The 19588-nt window shown below is 35.5% G+C and overlaps 1 protein-coding gene across 6 annotated transcripts in view; it reads right to left on the bottom strand.

Moving 5' to 3' along the window:
* The window catches only part of GRM7 (glutamate metabotropic receptor 7), an 882926-nt gene that overhangs the window by 437929 nt on the left and 425409 nt on the right, over positions 1-19588 (bottom strand). For 5 of the 6 annotated variants that reach the window (XM_003309593.5, XM_516252.7, XM_063806587.1 and 2 more), the window contains exon 3: positions 4271-4412. The exons of the other annotated variant lie outside the window; for it this stretch is intronic. In XM_003309593.5, the coding sequence (XP_003309641.1) occupies positions 4271-4412 (142 nt within the window). The remainder of the gene's footprint in view (positions 1-4270; positions 4413-19588) is intronic. 6 annotated transcript variants of the gene reach the window in all.

Raw genomic sequence — 19588 nt, 5'->3', positions numbered from 1 at the left:
TACAAAAAATTAGCTGGCCATGGCGGCGGGCACCTGTAGTCCCAGCTACTCGGGAGGCTGAGGCAGGAGAATGGCATGAACCCGGGAGGTGGAGCTTGCAGTGAGCTGAGATCGCGCCACTGCACTCCAGCCTAGGCAACAGAGCGAGACTCTGTCTCAAAAAAAAAAAAGAACAATCAAATGTTAATACTTCTGGCCTAGAGATACCACTTTGATAATGTATCCAAAAATGACCAAAGATGCTATCAAAATGTCTGTTCATTACTGGAGTTAACCTAAGTACAGAGCAATGGGAAACTGGTTTAAAAAAAAAATGACAATACATTCAAAGGATGAGTTCTAGAGCAATCACAAATATACTTAGTTTGATTTCCACAAGGTATCAAACTAGATACTACACATTAAAAAAGAAAATTAAAATTAAATACATGATAAAAGATTATTTAATTTTCACAAAATAAAAGCTGGCCAAAAATTGCCTGTATATGTGTATATATGTATAGTTAAAAGCATAGAATCATATCAAGGCACCAAAAACATAGAATGACATACAATTTTTATTAACACGTTTGGGGAGGTGCTGACGAAGTTTGAAGAGAAAGGTAGGGATAAGCCAAGTAAAACAGGAAAAGAAAGTAAAAACTGATACAAACACAAAAGTATGTTCAGTTTAGTATATTTATGTAAAATTTGGAGGTTATAAGAATATAATTAAAGCACTTAAAGTACTTGTGATATGAAATGATTAATCTATAATATGAATTGTAAAAGATGACAAAATTCTATGTGATCTTTATTCTGTTGAGGAAAATTTGTGTATGTATAAAAAAATGTATTGCAAAAATTAAACCAGAATTGTATTAGCAGTTATCTCTGAGTGCTGGAATTGCAGGTTTTATAGAAGATTATTTAAAATTATTGTTTGTGATTATTCTCCTTAAACTTTAATTTTTCTAGCAAACTGGAGGCAAAGTAAAATGTAAGGGTTCCTTTTATTGAAAAAAAAAATAAAAAATCTTTATTTTCCAGTGGATTTACAATGAGCATGTGTTTCTTTTATAATCAGAATAAATTATTTTAGAAAAAGAATCCACGCTTGTCTAAAATCCAAATCATCAATACCCATGACTGATTTAGCACTTATCTTAGCTTTAAAATCTAGATATTAATGTCTTCTCACTGCTAGCCTCTGACAAAGTATTTGAAGTTAATGTTCCAAGAAACCTCAAATTTTCCCATCTACAATGTAAATCTTCCGAAGAAAGAAATAACGTAACATTATGGGTTATCAGTACACTTCAGACACTGTGTTTAAGATCATGTTTTAGAATAAATTTTTATATGCTGTTGGCTTTTAGTACTGTGCTCAAGAATAATTATTGTCATCACTATTATGAATGACAATACACAATAATGTTTAACACACAAACAAGTCCAATGCAAAAAGAATGGGTATAATTATTGAATATAATTATTGAATACAGTTTACATCCAAATATGAAAAACTCACATTACTTGCAAGTCAACAGTATTATAACCAATTAGTTACCAGAACTAATTGCCATACATCTTTTATGTGCCTTGTGCAATCTATTTAAAAATAAACATGAGGCCATATTTTACCAAGGTATTACATATTTAGCAAAAGTGTAAAATGGGTGTTAAAAGGACTTATAAGATGAATAAGAAGGGTATTAGCAGATATTTTTTAAAGTACTGGAACAGAAAGAGTAATATGAAAACAAAATCTCATAGAAACCTAAAATACGAAGTGAGGAAAATAATGTTGTAAGATAATTTTGTAAGGAGAGAAATAATACATTTAAGGGATGATCAGAATCAGGATCAGTTCTCCGGAACTGGAGAAGGGAATGCTTGAAACAGAACTTGAAGAAGAGACGTAAGTTAGACAGATAGATAACGAGAGAAAAAAACATCGTGAGCAAAGACCATGATGGAAAAGTAATCAGAACAAATCGGAGGATAAGAGTTATGCATTTTGGATGGAGAACTGGATGAATGCAGATGAGGCCTAAACTGTAAAAATGAGACCATATATTAAATCACCAGGAAGTTCAGAAAAAAAAGCTTATTGTTAAATTATTAAATATGAAGCATTAGGTTAGGAATTTCATTCACTTGTTCAACGCCATTTATTGAGCTACTATGTCCTGAGTCCTGTAATAGTTATTGACAATACAAAAGCAAGTCGAAAGAGGCATCATTTCTGCCCTAATTTTATGAACTAGTGAAGAATACAGACATTAATTAAACAATCCAACAATAAAAATGACACCATTCACATAAACAATGAAACTGAGTGAGTATGAAGAATTTTCCAAACTGACATTGATCAGAGAAATCTTCCCTGAGAGGACAGCACTAGAGATAGCATTGAGGTGATGAAGCAGGGAAGGAAACATGGGCCAGGGAGGGGGAAAGAATGCATGCAGAATTGGGAGGGAGATCATACCACGGCAGTGTGCCTACAGTAGCAAATCACGAGGGAATTTGGAATAGAGTAAGACTAGAAAGATGAAACAGCCAGATCACCCAAAAAAGAACTCCAAAGGATGTTCATTTGATTGGTAGGAGACTTGAGGCCCAAAGAACCTGGAAGGCAGTGGGAGGAACTTGCCCAAGGTCAGACAGTGCTCATTATCTAAGAAGCAAGTAATCCTCATTTAAAAATTCAAAACTCTTTCCATTTAACAGCCCTGCCGCCACGACTGTGGTCAGAGCTTTATACCAGGAGATGGATGGATTCAGGAGCAGTGTCTAGGATACACAAAGCAGGGAGAGAGACAGGTTTGAGACGCTGGTGGTAAAGACATTGAAAAATCCAAGCAGGAATTTAAGGGCCCAGGCCATTAAACCTTTACCCTGAATAAAAGATTCACCTTCAAAGTCAATGATATATTATTTTGAACTATAAGATAGACAAAGATTTAAAACACACATAAACAGCTCTTTCACATCAATGGAAGTGTAAATTGGCATGACTTCTCTGGGAGACAATATTTATATATTTTTAAGAAGGGACATATTTCTGTCTTAGAAATTTTTTAATAGGAATTTATTTTATAAATATTTATAATATATATAAAAAGTATATTTGCATGTTATGTTTTTATCACATTATAAATTTATACATTGCATAACACATTGTAGATTAACATATTTTTCTATTTATATTTATACACACAGATTTGTGCAAAAGGAAGTTAATTACAGCATTATTTATAACTTCAATAGACTGTAATCCAAATTACATGTCAATTAATAAGGAACAGTTAGATAAATTACAGTACCTATGTAAAATAAAATTCTGCCTGGCTATTGAAGACTGAGTAGAAGTATAGGTACTAATATTCAGTGATCTCCATGATAAAATGATAAATAAAATGCTGAACAGGAATGCACACAACATGCTACCATTTGTGTAAAAACAAGCAGCACATCCCTCTAGCATATATACAGAATATCTCCACAAGGATATACAAGAAACTTTTCATTAGCTATTGTACCTGGAGAGAATTTGTTAGCTATGCGACAAGATGGAGATTGTATGTTTATTTTAAATTTTGTAATCAGGTTTATTTACTGTTTATTCTAAAAATAAAGATTACAAAAATAAATATTCTAAAAATTCTAAAAATAAGGACTCCGGACCAGGTTGGTAGTGATCAGAAAAGAAAGCAAGAGAGATTTACATTGTGGAAACATGTCAAAGCTTGTTTCTGTGTGGCTTGGCCAACAATACAAGGAACCAGGAAAAAAGCAAAGTCAAGATTACAAGCAGATTTTTGAGTCCAAGAAGGATCAAGTTCTGAAAAGAAAAAAGAAAGTGGATTGGAGAATGTAGAGGTAGGACAAGTTTTTGATTTGAACATATTGAAGTTAAAGCACTAGCAATAAAACCAGAATTTTAAGACATTTTTCTTTTACGTTAAGAGAACCATTCTTTGGATAAAAATCTGTTATTAATATATTTGGGAAAATTTTTAAATAAAAGCACCTTTAAAAGATCTAGAGTTTTTTTTCTGTTTTTACAAATAATTGAATACATTTATTTTGCTAACAGAGGGAAAACACGTGACCATAACATGCTACGACTGTATGTGTTGGGTAGAGGCAAGCACAGACTTCGCCGCTGTATGATTACAGCTTTGATCTTATACTATCTTTTCCTGTCTCAGCCAGCAGCCTAATCTTTCTCTCTCCTAAAATTGCAACATGCATATTAACAATTGTCACCAGTTATTCTTACTTTATATCCTCATCGTTGGCAAAAATCACGACGGCCCTGGAGTTGGGGGTGTCCAGGAGCTGTTTGATAATTCTATCGAAGTCAATGGTCCTGTCTTTGCGTTCCTGGGGGATTCTCACGGACTGGGCAATGCAGAGTCCACCTGTTTAAGAGAAGAAAACATAGTGTCAATAATGTTTCCACAGAGATGGCAAAGGAGCCAAGGAAGGTAGATGAGGAGGAAATTCTGAATCCTGGATATGCAATACTTCCTTGATGCTGTTGCTAAGCGAGGACAGCATAAGACATCATGCTGAGTCCTGAGATGTTGTTCATACCTAATGCACTTTCCATGGTATTACACGACATTCTCTTTATAGTGCACTTACAAATATCTAATTATTCCCAGCAATACCAATGATATTACTTCAGAGGAGGCAGGTTTAGGTAGGAAGAAAAAGTGGCTGGGTTGAAGAAGGTTTTTAAAATGAATGCAATACCCCTTAATAACACTACAAAAAGTAAACCACAATAAAGAAACTTGAACAGGTAAAGCTCTGTGTATCTCTGTTACTTTTGTGGCGTTTGCATTCCCAGAATTTTTTTCCCTTTATACCCATCTCTATTTTTAAAGATCAATTCCAGTGGAATAAGTGGAATAAAACCAAAACCAAGAACATCAACTATACTAAATCATAGCAACAAACACTTATTGACAACATACTATGTGCCTAAGCCATCATTAAGTGTTTTACAGATGTTATCTCATTTAGTCTTCTCAAAAATCTTATAAAGTATTTAGTATTGCTCATTTTATGTTAGGGAAAGGAAGGAATAGAGATATGTTAACTCCAAACTTGTCAGAGCCAGTATAATATTAATTGGCATTATGAATTTCAAGATGGAGAAACATGCATCAGTTTACTAAGCAATGTGTATACATCTTACTTCCCTGCTTCTTGCTTAGCAGCTGTTCCTGGATCTAGCATTTTATGAAACACACTTCAAAGCCAGCATCGATGAAAAGAGTAGAGGAAATATTTGTAGAAAAGTCCTAATGGCCGTCCAAGGGGCACAAGACCCAGGGGCAGAGACAGGTAAAAAACCTTACTCTAATGTGTAATGTGTTTAGGAGATATTTGCAATCAACAAGCTCACACCTAGAACATGGACAACTGGGTGGAAGCTTCTAGACTTCCACAAACATAGACAAATATAAAATCAAATACAAAATTAAGCCTTCATTACACTGGAATCCCAATTAGTGTTAGCTCACTCTAAGTGGCTCTCAACTTTCAGCATGCATGAAATCACCTGTGGTCCTTCTTTAAAATATAAACACCCAACAAAACTATCAATCATCTTGACCTAATTGACAACCCACACAACAGAAGTGCATTTATTCTTTTCAAGCACAAATGCAATATTTATTAAGATAGAACATATTTTGAGCCATACAAATAACATTTTTAAAGCATAGAAATAATGTAAAGTATTTTCTCAGTATAACAGAATCAAAGTAGAAATCAATGACAGAAAGATAAAAATATCTCCAAACACTTGGAAATTAAACAACACACTACCAAATAACCCATGCATCAAAGAGAAGTGTCAAGGTAAATTTTAAAATATTTTGAGCTAAATATAAATGAAAGTACAATATATCAATATTTGTAAGTTACAGCTAAAGCAGTGTTTAGATGGAAACATAGCATTATATGTTTATATTCAAAAAGAAGAAACATCTAAAATCAGCAACCTAAACATTCACTTTAAGAGAAAATAACTGAGTAAATACCAAAAAAAAAGCAGAAAGCACATAATAATAGGTAAAGCAAAAATCAATGAGTTTGAAAACAAATATAATAGAGAAAAACAATGAAATCAAAAGCTGCATGTTTAGCAGAGCATGATTGTGAAAACCTACAGATCCATTACTCAAGAGACTGAGGAGGGAGAGTCACTTAAGCCCAGGAGTTGGAGACCAGTCAGGGCAACATAGCAAGATCCCAGCTTTTTTTTTTTTTTAAAAAGCTGGTTTTGAAAATATAAATAAAATTGATATATATGAAATGTAGACTGAGACAAAAAGGGAGAACTAACAAATGACCCTATTTAGGAATGAAAGAAGGGTAAACCTGATGATCTCATGGATATCGAAATATAATATGAGGATATTAGTAATAACTCTACATTAATAAGTTCAGCTATGTAAATGATATGAAAGAATTTCTTGAAAAATTCAAAGTACCAAAACCGAATGCATAGTAATCTGAATAATACATTAAGATTGAGTGGGTTTTATTCAAAGAACAAAAGGCTAATTTATTATTTGAAAAATCAATCATTATTATTTACATATTGTCAGACTAAAAAAGAAAAACCATGAGCACCTTAATACATGCAGAGAAAGTACTTAACAAAATTCTATATATATATAATATATATATTTATGATAACAATACTAAACTCTGTAAACTAGAATTAGAAGAGAATTTCTTTAGCCTAATAATAGGCATCTATAAAAATCCTACAGCTAGCATCACATTTAATAGTAAGAGACCACAAGGCAAGGTTGCCCTATCCTGTTCAATACTGTAAATAAACCCTTGCCAAAATGAGGAGGGGAAAAGAAACAAACTATATACATGTTTCAAAGGGAAAAGTAAAATCAGTTCTATTTACATATGACAGAGAAATCCCCCCCCCCAAAAAAAAGCTATCAAAAAATCTCCAAGAATAAGTGCCTTAAACAAGGTTGTAGGATATGAACGCAATAAACAATAGTTGGTCATAGGAAGGAACTACTGAATTTTACATTGAAACACAACGCCATTTAATAGTATCACCGAAAAACCAGTCCTGCTTAGGCAACAAAATATGTACAAGGTCTGTGTGCTGAAAACTATAAAACATGGCTAAAATACATTTTTAAACGTGTAAGTAAATTCTTCCCAAATCTATCTATAGATTCAATGCTATCTAGAGCAAACTCTCAGTAAACATTTTATTTTATTTTATTTTTGTAGACCTCAACATCTAACTTAACATTTATATGGAAAGGTAAAGGAAATAGTCAAAACAATTCTGAAAAGTAAGAAAATTAGATATTCACACACTTAAGTTTAAGACTTACTTTCAAGCTACAGGAATTAAGCAGTGTAATGTTGGTAAAAAGTATAGACAGTTGAATCAAGGGAAGAAAATAGAGGCTCAGAAGTATACCAACACAAATATAGTCAACTGATTGTTGGCTAACATGCGAAGGAACTCAAAGGAAAAAGAATAGTCTTTTCAACAAACGATGCCAAAATAATTGGATTTTCTTATGCAGAAATAATAAATCTTGCCTTATATCTTATATAGAAATTAACTCTAAATAGATAATACACCCAAGTGTAAAATATAAAGCTAGAAAACTTTTAGAATAAAACAAAGGGAAAATCAATATGACCTTGGGTTTGGCAATGAGCTTTTGAATATAATATCCAAAGCACAATCTATAAAGAAAAACGTGATAAATTGGATTTTATGAAAATTCAAACCGTTTGTTCTGTGAAAGACAGCATTGAGAAAACGAAAGCACAAGCCAGACACTTGGTTAAAAGTATATGTTTGATAAAACAATGTATCCAGTATATATAAATAACTCTTAAACTCAGCAATAAACACACAAACTATCAAACAGAAAAAGATCTGAATTCACTTACAGAAGAGCCTGTGAAGCACATTTCTGATCCCCACTTCTGGAGATTCTTACTCAGTCAGTTTGCGTAAAGCCTGTGAATTTGTAATTGGAACAGGTTCCCAGGTGATGCTGATGCTGCTAGCTTAGGGCCCACGCTGCTCTAGGTGAAACTGCTGCAGGTGGTCAGATTTTGAGGCATATTCACCTGGGTGTCTCCATATTGGTTGTAGCCTACTCAGGTAGAAGTAGAATTTGTTCAATGATATTCTAGCCAAACATTTTTTTTTTTTTTTTAGGGAGCTCTTAGGAAGGTGGCATAGAGAAAAGGAAGGAAAGGGTAAATTATTGTGCTTTGTTATAAAGCTCACAATGGTACAGAGAGCCAGCAACAGACATATCCCTGGGCAATGGCGACTACAGCCTCAATGCCATGATTCCTCCAAGTCTGGAAAGCATTATGGAGGCTAGAGGGATGAAACCATCTGCAAACTGTCCTGGGACTCCTGGGGAGAAGAAATGGCTACTTTACCATCTTCTCAGCAACAGAAGGGGTATAATTTTGGATGGAAACCCAGCTTCTCATCAGGACTCAATTACAGCTGAGTGATTAAGCAAATTGGAGCAAACTCCATTTGGCAACATGTCTAGTGGAGGGGCAGTCTGCAAACATGGATTGAGGGCTCACCCGGTGTACACTAGGGGAACGGATATGTGGAGTTTCATGACTGCAGAATTGAGACGCTCATCCCTTCTTACGGGGAATTGCCCGCAGGTGAGCAAAATTAAACAACTCAACAGAAGAGAGAGATTGGCTATCAGCGTGGTAATGGGGATAAACCTGTTCATAAAGCTAAAACGTAAAAAGGAAAGAAAATTGGAAAACAGAGAAAGAGAAATAAACATGCTGTTTTGATCATCAGTTCTTCGAAGGCTTGAATTGTACCTGCTGGAAAGACAATCCATCCCTTATTTGTCTCAGATCCATAAAAGAATGTGGCAGGTTTAAAATTTCACTTATATTGTAAGTAGATGACTTCAACATAAACATTCAAGCCATACCAAGTGTGTCACTGTGAGACAATAATGATGGTCCCATGTACCTACCAGCAAAAAATGGAATTGTTCATGGCACACAGACACACACATACCTGGTATTTGAATATCAGTTAGTTTATTTCTCAGTAATGGTGATAATTCAGCACACCACACTCTCCCTCTGACACACGGAAAATCTAATCAGAGTTTGGTGCTGCCAGTTGGTATTGCAATTGCCAAATTAATTCACACTTCTGTGGGGAGCGAACAAGTAGGGAGAACTGGAAAGTCTCATCGTAAATGTGGCAATTGAAGAGCTATGACAGATAGGACAACTCCATTCATAGCACCTCAGCTTTCACTGAGAATGTCCGCTGTCAAAGGCTTGAGAGAGTGATACATACAAGAGAGATACATACAAGCCACTGAAGTAACGAAAAGAATTTCAGAGTCCCAGAAATCAATCTGCTTCTTGATTTAGAGCTGAAAACTGGTCAGTTTTCTGTCTGCGCATGGTAGCTAGCAATCTTTAGCAACAAGAAGAATCTCAGGAATCACACCACAGATGCTTTCCAATAAAATACTTTTATCTCCCAAATGATTATGAATTATTTTTAATCTAATAAGCAGAAACAACAGAAAACAATTTAAAGCCTGAAACTCAATCCCGAGAGAGCTGATACACAATACAGCTCTATTGATGATTCTATTATTTAGATATGCCAATTTTATTTAGCAAATATTTATTGAGACTATTATAAGAAAAGCTCAATTTTTTTTTTTTTTTTGAGACCAAGTCTCACTCTTGTCCGCCAGGCTGCAGTGCGATGGTGCAATCTCATCTCACTGCAACCTCTGCCTCCTGGGTTCAAGCAATTCTCCTGCCTTGGCCCCCCGAGCAACTGGGATTACAGGCACACACCACCACGCCCGGCTAAGTTTTGTATTTTTAGTAGACATGGGGTTTCACTATGTTGGCCAGGCTGGTCTAGAACTCCTGACTTCAGGTGATCCGCCCACCTCAGCCTCCCAAAAGTGCTGGGATTACAGGTGTGAGCCACCACGTCCAGCCTCAATGGTTTGTTTTTTTTTTTTTTAAAAAGAAATAATATATGTAAGCAGTAGAAGAAGCCTTAGAATACCTATATCCAATTCTCCATTACACATGGAGAAACTGAGATCCAAAGAGTTTCACAGAGATAATATTCATCATAGTTGAAGGACTGCGTCTCATGAGTTCTGTCTACATGCTGATGCTATTCTAAGTACTGCTTATCTATTAACACATTCAATGATTATAGCACCTCATGAGTCAGGAGAAAAACAGAGGCATTCTGAAGTTAAATAACTCACCCCAAATCACAAATTGAATGGCAGAGTAGTACTGAGGTTTTCATCTTTCAATACTTTAAGCTAAATGACAAGATAGTTATCTGTCCTCACATACTCCACAGATTAAGAGGAGAAGAGGATACATATTATAAAAGGAGATAAAGGTACATACAACACGTCTTGTTAGAGGAATCATCAAAGGTTTTATAAAAGAAATTCAATTTCAAATGAGATGTTAAATGTCTGTGAAAGGAAGGATACTTAATGGAGGGAAGAGAGGGGTCAACTTTAAAAGGTCAAGGTCATTGTGAATAAGACTGTCCAACCCTCCTGTATTAGTGTGTTTTCATGCTGCTGACGAAAACATACCCAAGATTGGGTAATTTATAAAGAAAAAGAGCTTTAATGAACTCACAGTTCCACATGGCTGGGGAGGCCTCACGATCATGGCAGAAGGCAGAAAGCACATATTACATGGCAGCACACAAGAGTAAAAATGAGAAGCAAGCGAAATGGGTTTCCCTTTAAAAACCATCAGATCTCCTGAGACTTATTCACCACCATGAGAACACTATTGGGGAACTGCCCCCATGATTCAATTATCTCCCACTGGGCCCCTCCCACAACATGTGGGAATTATGGGAGCTACAATTCAAGAGGAGATTTGGGTGGGGACACAGCCAAACCATATCACCTCCATTTCCTCTCCCATCTTTGCTGATAGATTTCCAGTTTTAGGGTGGTGAGGTATCCAGTCCCATACAACCACTCACCACTGATCACAGTCAAAAGGGGTCAAGTGTGTTTCCCAATCTCCCAGCCTCTTTTCGAGTACAAATAATCACGTGACACACAAAACAGGCAGAAATCCCCTGGAGTCAGTTCTGGGAAAAGTTTTACTCCCTTGGTAAAAATAGACAGACGGAGGGATTGAGAGAGAGAGAGAGAGAGAGAGCTGGCATGACTTTTCCCCTAACCCTGTCTGTACTGTGATGTCTGCACTATTACTGTCCTCTTGGCACCACTAGGCCACAGCAAAAGGATGACCGACTCCTTAAAACTGGTAAACCAGAAAAAGAGAGAGAACCAGAGTCCCTGATGTCATGCATCACTGAGCAGAATAAATACTGTTAGCACCCACCTACTTTCTGATACGGGAGAAAATGAAACACCTTTTCGTGTCAGCTCGCGGCAGTCAGTTTTCTCTTATTTGCAACTGAACATTGTCCTAAATGATCTTTGCCTCAAAACATTCCAAGCTCAGTATAGAAGGACGAGAAAATTCCTGAATATTAAAAAAAAAAAAGTCAAGAAAATTACAAAGCTAAAGAGTCCCAAGGAATCACTGCTGCAGTGAGGATGCTGGGAAAAGGCTGTGGCTGGCACCTGCATGAATTTGTGGACAAGATTGTTAGGTGAGAGAAGGAGACAGAGTGGAACAGTGTAAATGGCCACAAAGAAACTGGAACAGCACCTGGGGGTGGGGAGGGGTGGACAAAGATTTTGGTGACAGAGGCACTGAGAGTTGAGATACAGGGTTCTTGATCTTTCTTAGCCTCTAGCTCTCTGTGTGATCTTTGACACATCCATACCCCTTTCTAGATTGCCAAGGGAGAGAGAGGAAAGAAAGAAGGTAGGAAGCAAGGACAGATGAACACCCCCAAAAGTGTTCAGCAGCCAGAATGTAGAGAGCATTTTGGGGAACATGGAGAGATAAGCATGGCTGCAGTAAAGCGTAATAAATAGCAGAGGTTATGCTGCTGGGGTTGGGGTGGAAGTACACAAGACTTCCTAAGACAAACCACAGGAAACTGAATGCTTAGATAAAAAATTCTCTGTCCCCTGCCAGTGAGGACCACACCTCTCATTCTGAGCAGAATGCATGTGCTATCTGCACATGCTAATGAGATGTGAATCCAGCATATCTTTCAGCCAAGAAATGTTAAACAGCAAGTCTCTATAAAATGTATTCAGGAATTTTATCATTTTATCTCAGGCAATATTTTGCCTGAGAAATATTTGCATTATACTTTGGGACATGTTGAGGTTTAAAGCAATCTTGGACAAAGCCATATGCATGCTAGCTGACTTAACCTTAAAATCTAGGAACTAAAAGAATACTTAGAACAACCCTTCCATTTTACACATGGTGAAATCGTTCCAGAAAGGGGAAATGATTGAGCAACTCTGCATCAGAGCTGAGGCTGCACTTAAGTTTGATTGATTTCTGATGTCATACTCCTTTACTTTGTGTTGATACTTTGTGAGTTAATTTCTTTGCCGTTTTTAGATTCATGTATTCATTTAAAAAATATTTATTAAGCAACTTTCATATTTCAGGCATTCTTTTAGTTGCTGTGAGGGGGATATAGAAATTAATATAAAATACTAATAAGATAACTTTTTTAATTTTTATTTTTATTTTATTTTTTATTATACTTTAAGTTCTAAGGTACATGTGCACAACGTGCAGGTTTGTTACATATGTATACATGTGCCATGTTGGTGTGCTGCACCCATTAACTCATCATTTACATTAGGTATTTCTCCTAATGCTATCCCTCTCCCCTCCCCCCACCCCACAACAGGCCATGGTGTGTGATGTTCCCCTTCCTGTGTCCATGTGTTCTCATTGTTCAATTCCCACCTATAAGTGAGAACATGTGGTGTTTGTTTTTTTGTCCCTGTGACAGTTTGCTGAGAATGATGGTTTCCAGTTTCATCCATGTCCCTACAAAGGACATGAACTCATTCTTTTTGACGGCTGCATAATATTCCATGGTGTATATGTGCCACATTTTCTAAATCCAGTCTATCATTGATGGACATTTGGGTTGGTTCCAAGTCTTTATTGTTGTGAATAGTGCCGCAATAAACATATGTGTGCATGTGTCTTTATAGCAGCATGATTTATAATCCTTTGGGTATATACCCAGTAATGGGATGGCTGGGTCAAATGGTATTTCTAGTTCTAGATTCTTGAGGAATCGCCACACTGTTTTCCACAATGGTTGAACCAGTTTACTTTTCTTTTTAATTCCCTTTCAAGACTATAATGACCTCTGCGAATGATCTAAGCTTAGATGACAAACAAAATCCCAATAAGAAACATCACGTTCTTTTCAACAGCTGGTATCTTGGCAGGTCATGAGCTGGTTACTCAAGTTTGTGCTCTAATTCAAGAAGTCTTTGCAAAGCAAGCTGTTCCTTTCCCTGAACAAGAACTAAAAATTGGTTGAATTTTACAGTCACTGGTTTTCCCTGTGATTTGAACAGGCTTGGCAGTCAGAATCAATTGTCACTGGTCTCCAAGCAGATTCTCTGTAAGAATGTCCCACTGTGCATCCTTGGACAATAAAAAGGAGGTCATTTCATGAGGTTAAAACATGGCAAGTATTTACAAGTGACGGTTCTCATTTCTTCAGTCTTACCTGGATGTATATGGGGAAAAAAGCAGGCATTTTTATCATTCATTTTAAGTCATGAAAATTAGAGGATGGATAGGATAACATGTCCATGTGGGATCCATCCAGAAAACTTCAAATCAGTGGGATTTTAGAGCAGGCATATATATACACTATTTCATTACACTTCTAAGACAGTGGTTCTCAGGATATTATCAGACCTTTGTGAATTATCTAGTAATTGGTGTGTACATTTCTTACAGTACTATACCACAGTAGTTTTAAAAATCATCTATATACTACTACTTTCCATTAATAATTTAGTAAATACTTGTGTCATTCTTCATTGCTTCTTTCACTAAAGTCACATCTCTCCCCAATAATAACTGCTTTTATTGGTTCCAAAGCATTTTTAATGCCTCCATTCTTATTTGAACACTGCCACGTAATACCAGAGATAGACAGAAGTGGGGGTATGGGTCCACTTTACAGATGAGAAGACTGGAGCTTGGAACACAGATTTGTCCAATGCTACAGAGCCAAATGCAGGACCAGGGCAAAAATTGAGAAACATGACCCTCATCTAGAGCTAGGTTCCTACCAGTTCTTATAAATTCTGATATGATTTCCTTCACTTCCTACCCCTCGCTCTTTCCTGCATCACATTCCTATCAATGAGTCAATAAAACAGAATAAATGGAAAGCTTGTAACTCCAGTGTGGTATTCTAGGCTATCAAAGACATCTAAATGGTAAAAAAAAATTTAACTCCTTTGTAATAGCATCTTTTCATTTGGTGAATTAGTGCCAGATATTTTACCCCAACTCATCCAGTGAAACAAATACATCTTCCTTTGTATATCCTTAAAGGAGAAGGATTGAGTCTTCATCCTGTCAGTAGGAATGGGCAAAACATATATTCAGATCTCTAGTCTTGTTACGTATGGTAAATGTAATGTTTAAATACACAGAATTTAACTTTGTAAATAAATATAAAGAAAACATTACTGTCATATGATTATAATATCAATTTGGATAACAGCTTGCCACATTAGATATCAAAATTAGAGTTATAAAACCTGATTAGTCTTCATTGAATTAGGGACCTCTGCATGCTAAATGATAAATTGAGCTTTAAGAATTGTGCTATTTTTCAGCATCTTTATCTGCAGCTCTTTTTCCTCTTACCTTTAGTGTCTCTGCTAAGATACATTAGTCCCGCAGCAAACTATTACCTCTCTTAAGACTTGGAAGAGTACACCTATCAATTAGAGCAATTTTTTTTTAAATTTGAGATTTATCATTGTTAAGGAAACCTTGCTATTTATCGGTATGTATGTCCCAACGCAAATAAGTGGAAACAAATAAATCCAGCTTTTAGTGGCTTAAAAAAAGTGTCACTCTCATCATTTTTCAGAAAGTCCAGAGAAAATTATTCCCCTTCTTACTCAGGAGTGAAATATTTAAGACTTTTATCAGCTACTCTTCTTAAGTACAACAGGTAAACAAAGATGCTAGTTAACATCACATTCTTCATCTCTGGGATCAAAGCAGATGACTTTGGGTAAATGCTTCCCAAGTCCCAGAAGATCGATTGAGTTGTTAACAATAGAGGGCAAAGAGTTCATTGAGTATTCTAAGTGTATGAGATAAAACAAGACATTTGAAGCAGATTTCTCCAGCTTCCAATTTACTGGCCTTCTCTTGAAGTCTTGCTCATCCTCTTTCTGTTTTCTTTAGAGAATTCCAACAGAAGTCAAGTCACAAAAGGGGCTACCAAGCTTAAGAATTCAATACTTAGGTTCTTAGATCACACCTGAGAGTTTGAAAGATTTTTCTGCAGTAAATATCTCCAGATGACGTTAGTATACTTATTTGCAAAATAGATGTGAGCTTACTGGCAGAATTATTCTGAAAATAGCTTTCTTTATCTCTATCTATGGGATCAACCATGCCAGTTTTTGGGGGTGGAAGGGGAGCAATTTTTCTGTCCAGGAATCAGGAAACAGATTCAGCTCCAGCCATCGCCCAAGTAATTTACCCCAAACTGTGCCTGATAAAGCCAAAGTCCTATCTAAGATGATGCTAACTGTTCATTTTAAGCCAATGTAACATTATTTTTGCCACAGGATTTGCAAATATATTTGTCTTTTGTGGCATATTCAATGATATTGTGTTTTGATAATAGACATGAAAGATTTTTCATTCTCCAAAACAGAGTGTACTCAAAAGAGGAATAAATAAAATCATACCTTTAATGACCTCAATATAAATTTGATCAACCATTTGCAACAGTCTTGAAAGAAGAGAGGAAGAGACATGAATGCAGAGATCCTTAAATTCTAGAAAGAGACACAAGTGATTGAATAAAACATGACCAGTTTTTAAGGCCTTATGTTTGGGGTCACAGAAAAATTCAAAAAGAAAGAATAAGAGAGGATAAGACATTATTTTCACCTCTGTCATTACATATTCAAAGGGTTATTGAAATTTAGTAAATGAAATAAAAATTAATGAGAAGGCTATGTTCTATGCATAAAAATAAAACCAATGCTTTTGAAGTAGCTGAATCCGCAAATCGTTTGCTCCTGAGAAACAGCATTTCACATTAGCATCAGAGCAATACCCACAAGAAAAGAATGTGAGAGGTGAATATTTGTGGATATCATATAATTTCTCTCCAGAGTATAACAAGTCAAAAATTACATGAAGCTCAGGTTTACCAACTGGCCCGACAAATACCAAATTACATTTTGAAATGTAATTGCTCAAAACTGTATGTTAAATGTTTAATGCAAAATATTAAGAAAAACATGTAATCTTGTAACAATGAATATGGGTTTTAATTTAGGTTACACTAAGCAATCACCTTTATGATTATGAGTTTTGAGCATTAAGCTAGCTCTGGCAAATTTCCTTCCCATGAGGGGAAAGTACAGGTTTCTTCTCATTCAAATATCTTAATTAGAGACTAGGATCATAGCCGGGTTGCTACCTATTTGACAATGCTGTGAGTTAAAGAAATCAAAGGAATGCACATAATCATCCAGATTTAAAGTGATTTGCTATATTCATATGTGGTGTGTGGACTCAACCCACATTATCTGCTAATGATGCCCCATGAACTTAAGTTCCAAAAACTCTATCCACTCACACTAAAATCACGTTGGGCTTCAGAAATTAAGAGATAAATTAGAAGGAAAAAATTCATAAATAAATATGATAAGTAGAACAGTGGAAAGGCATAAAGAACCAAGAACCTTCTTTTCCTCTCAGATCAAGGTTAGAGGTTACTTACCAATAGACAATTGGCATCACAGTGCAAACAAGAGGGCAAAAAACTATTTGGTAGGTAGAGGCATCCTAGAACGCACACATTCTGGCCTGGCCCTCAAGGAATAGAAGAGTTTCTATGGATGTTGAGAGTATATGTACACTGTAACATACAACATTTTATCCCCAGTCTGGAGTTCCTTTATTACCTGTACTTTTTTGGACAACCACCCCTTATAATTTATCATTCTGTGCTCTCAAAAGAGTAGGCACACTAATAACTTTGGGAGGTTTACTATGTATTAGGCCCTATTTGATTGTCATGTATGATCTTCATTCAATAAAACACACAATCACAACACAGGTTTGATTGGAGACACACTGGGATGGAGGTGGTTAGAATGATCAGGCAATAAACGGTGCACTGTCTGTAGGGGGTTTTAAAAAGAAACAACTAAAAGCCATCTGCCTTTTATCTTAATCATATAATAATAATTCTAAACAACATCAGGGAAAAAATACTATTCTTCTAAAAATCTTTTGTTGGTCTAAGTTAGGAGTCAGCAAACTTTTTCTGTAAAGTGGCAGGTAGTGAATATTTGCGACTTTGCAGGCTATGGGCTCTTTCACAGCTACTGAACTCTTTTGTAGCCCAAATCTGCCAACTGCCCTTGACAACACAGAAGCAAATGGTCATTTCAAAAAAATAAAATTTACAATGATAAGCAGCTGGACAAATGTAACCTGCTGGTCAAAGTTTGCTCATTTCTAATATAAGTTCTAAATAACTGCTGCAGTAACTATTAAGTTTTAGTAATATATGCATAAGCTTCAAATTAGCATCATTTTTATTGGGTATCCTTTAATAAGCATTATATTTTATAGGGAAGTGAACTCAGAGAACTCCGAAATGTTTCATTTCATGATTATTATTGAAAATGCTTTTGTAATATAGTGGGGGGAGGTGATATAAAATGACTTTAGTTCATAGTATGCCCCTAAGTAAACAATAGTTTTGTTATATAAATGAACATAGGAAAGTGAAAAATGATTTGCCCAAGACCAAGCAGTAGATAAATTAAGCCTAATTTCAAAACTAGTTTTAATAATAAAATAAAAATATTTAACTCCCTCATGATAAACAAAATATAACAACAGCCATGGCTTGGAGTAAACCCGAGTCAGAGAATGAAAATTTAGCCTTAGGTTTCTTACCCAGTGCTCTACTGAATGTTGATTAAATCTACATTGCGATAAAGAGGCAAGATAAATTTATAATTCATCCTATCTAAATTTCCCAAACTATTAATAGATCTCTCCATTCATAGCAGATGACATATTTCATCCTATTCATTATGTGATATTCTGTTGACATTTTGAATTGATCTATTTATCTTGATTGTTAGTATTGATTGTCTGTACTAGTGTGCAGATCCAAGAGAGCTCATGTATACACACACACACACACACACACACACACGAGTGAGCATGCACACCCCACACACCCCTAACTCCTGAAGCCAAACACTCTGGTACTTTGGTAATCAGCATTTGTAACTACGCATGTATCTGTGATTATGAGTATTGTGATTTCTACTTAGCTAATTAAATCTGAAAAATTAGAGTGTTTCTCTCAATTTCCTTCAAAGCTTATTTTTCTATCACAATTTAATTGAGTTATTAGGCTGCAATTGAGACAAATTAAGATTCTTGATGATGTTTTCCTCTCTCAGTAAAGATATTGACACTGCTGTTCCAGTTATATTTGAACTGTCACGTTGCAAAGTTATAGACAGCACTTTTAATTAAAACACCTAATCTTCTGAATTGGTTTGACATATATGTTGTTTGAATCAGCTTTCAAATGAAATTGGATTTATTAGAATTTTAAAATAAAATGTCGGGCCAGAAACCCCATTTATTTTCTTTTTAAATGCCTGCTTAAGTGTTTTATGTATGTCAATAATTCTTCTTTGTGAATTTTTTAACTGCCCGTAAAGTCCATGTGTAGAACTTCAAAGAATTTTTCAATGATTTGGCTCAAGTAGGAAATAATTGTGTAGTGATTCCTCTGAAATGATATTCTTGATAAAAGTATTTTTGTGCTATATAATGCCTCCAAAGTCTTTAAATTCAACTCTTCTTTATCCAATCAAAACCCCCTCCAAATCTTTCTCCTTCGTTTACATTGAACGGAAAATCTTAACTTATAATTCTTTCAATTGTTTAGTGTCTATTTCAAAAGCAGTCTTTCATATCCATTAAATCAACATTCCCATGAGAGGTCTTATCTTTTTATACTATTTGTGTGTCTGAACGGAACTTTGGTACTTGCAGTTATTTTTAATAATAATAATAATAATAATAACAGCAACCTCAATCAAAACCTTTAATGAGCAATTAGCATGCCAGGCTTTGCATCAGCTACTTTATACGCATTATCTAACTTAAACTCACAAAAGTGTTTACAAGGTTGAAACTACTCTTGCCTTCATTTTAAGGATGAGAAAACCCAAGCACAAGGAGGTTAAATACCTTTCTCTCTGAGTCACACAGCTAGGAAGTGTCCAGTGCCAGCATTCTAACCTAGACTGTCTGACTCTAGACC

This window comes from Pan troglodytes, chromosome 2, assembly GCF_028858775.2.
Source record: "Pan troglodytes isolate AG18354 chromosome 2, NHGRI_mPanTro3-v2.0_pri, whole genome shotgun sequence".
Classification (NCBI taxonomy): Eukaryota; Metazoa; Chordata; class Mammalia; order Primates; family Hominidae; genus Pan; species Pan troglodytes.
Note: the sequence above shows the minus strand (reverse complement) of the source record. Positions and strands in the feature narration are given on the sequence as shown.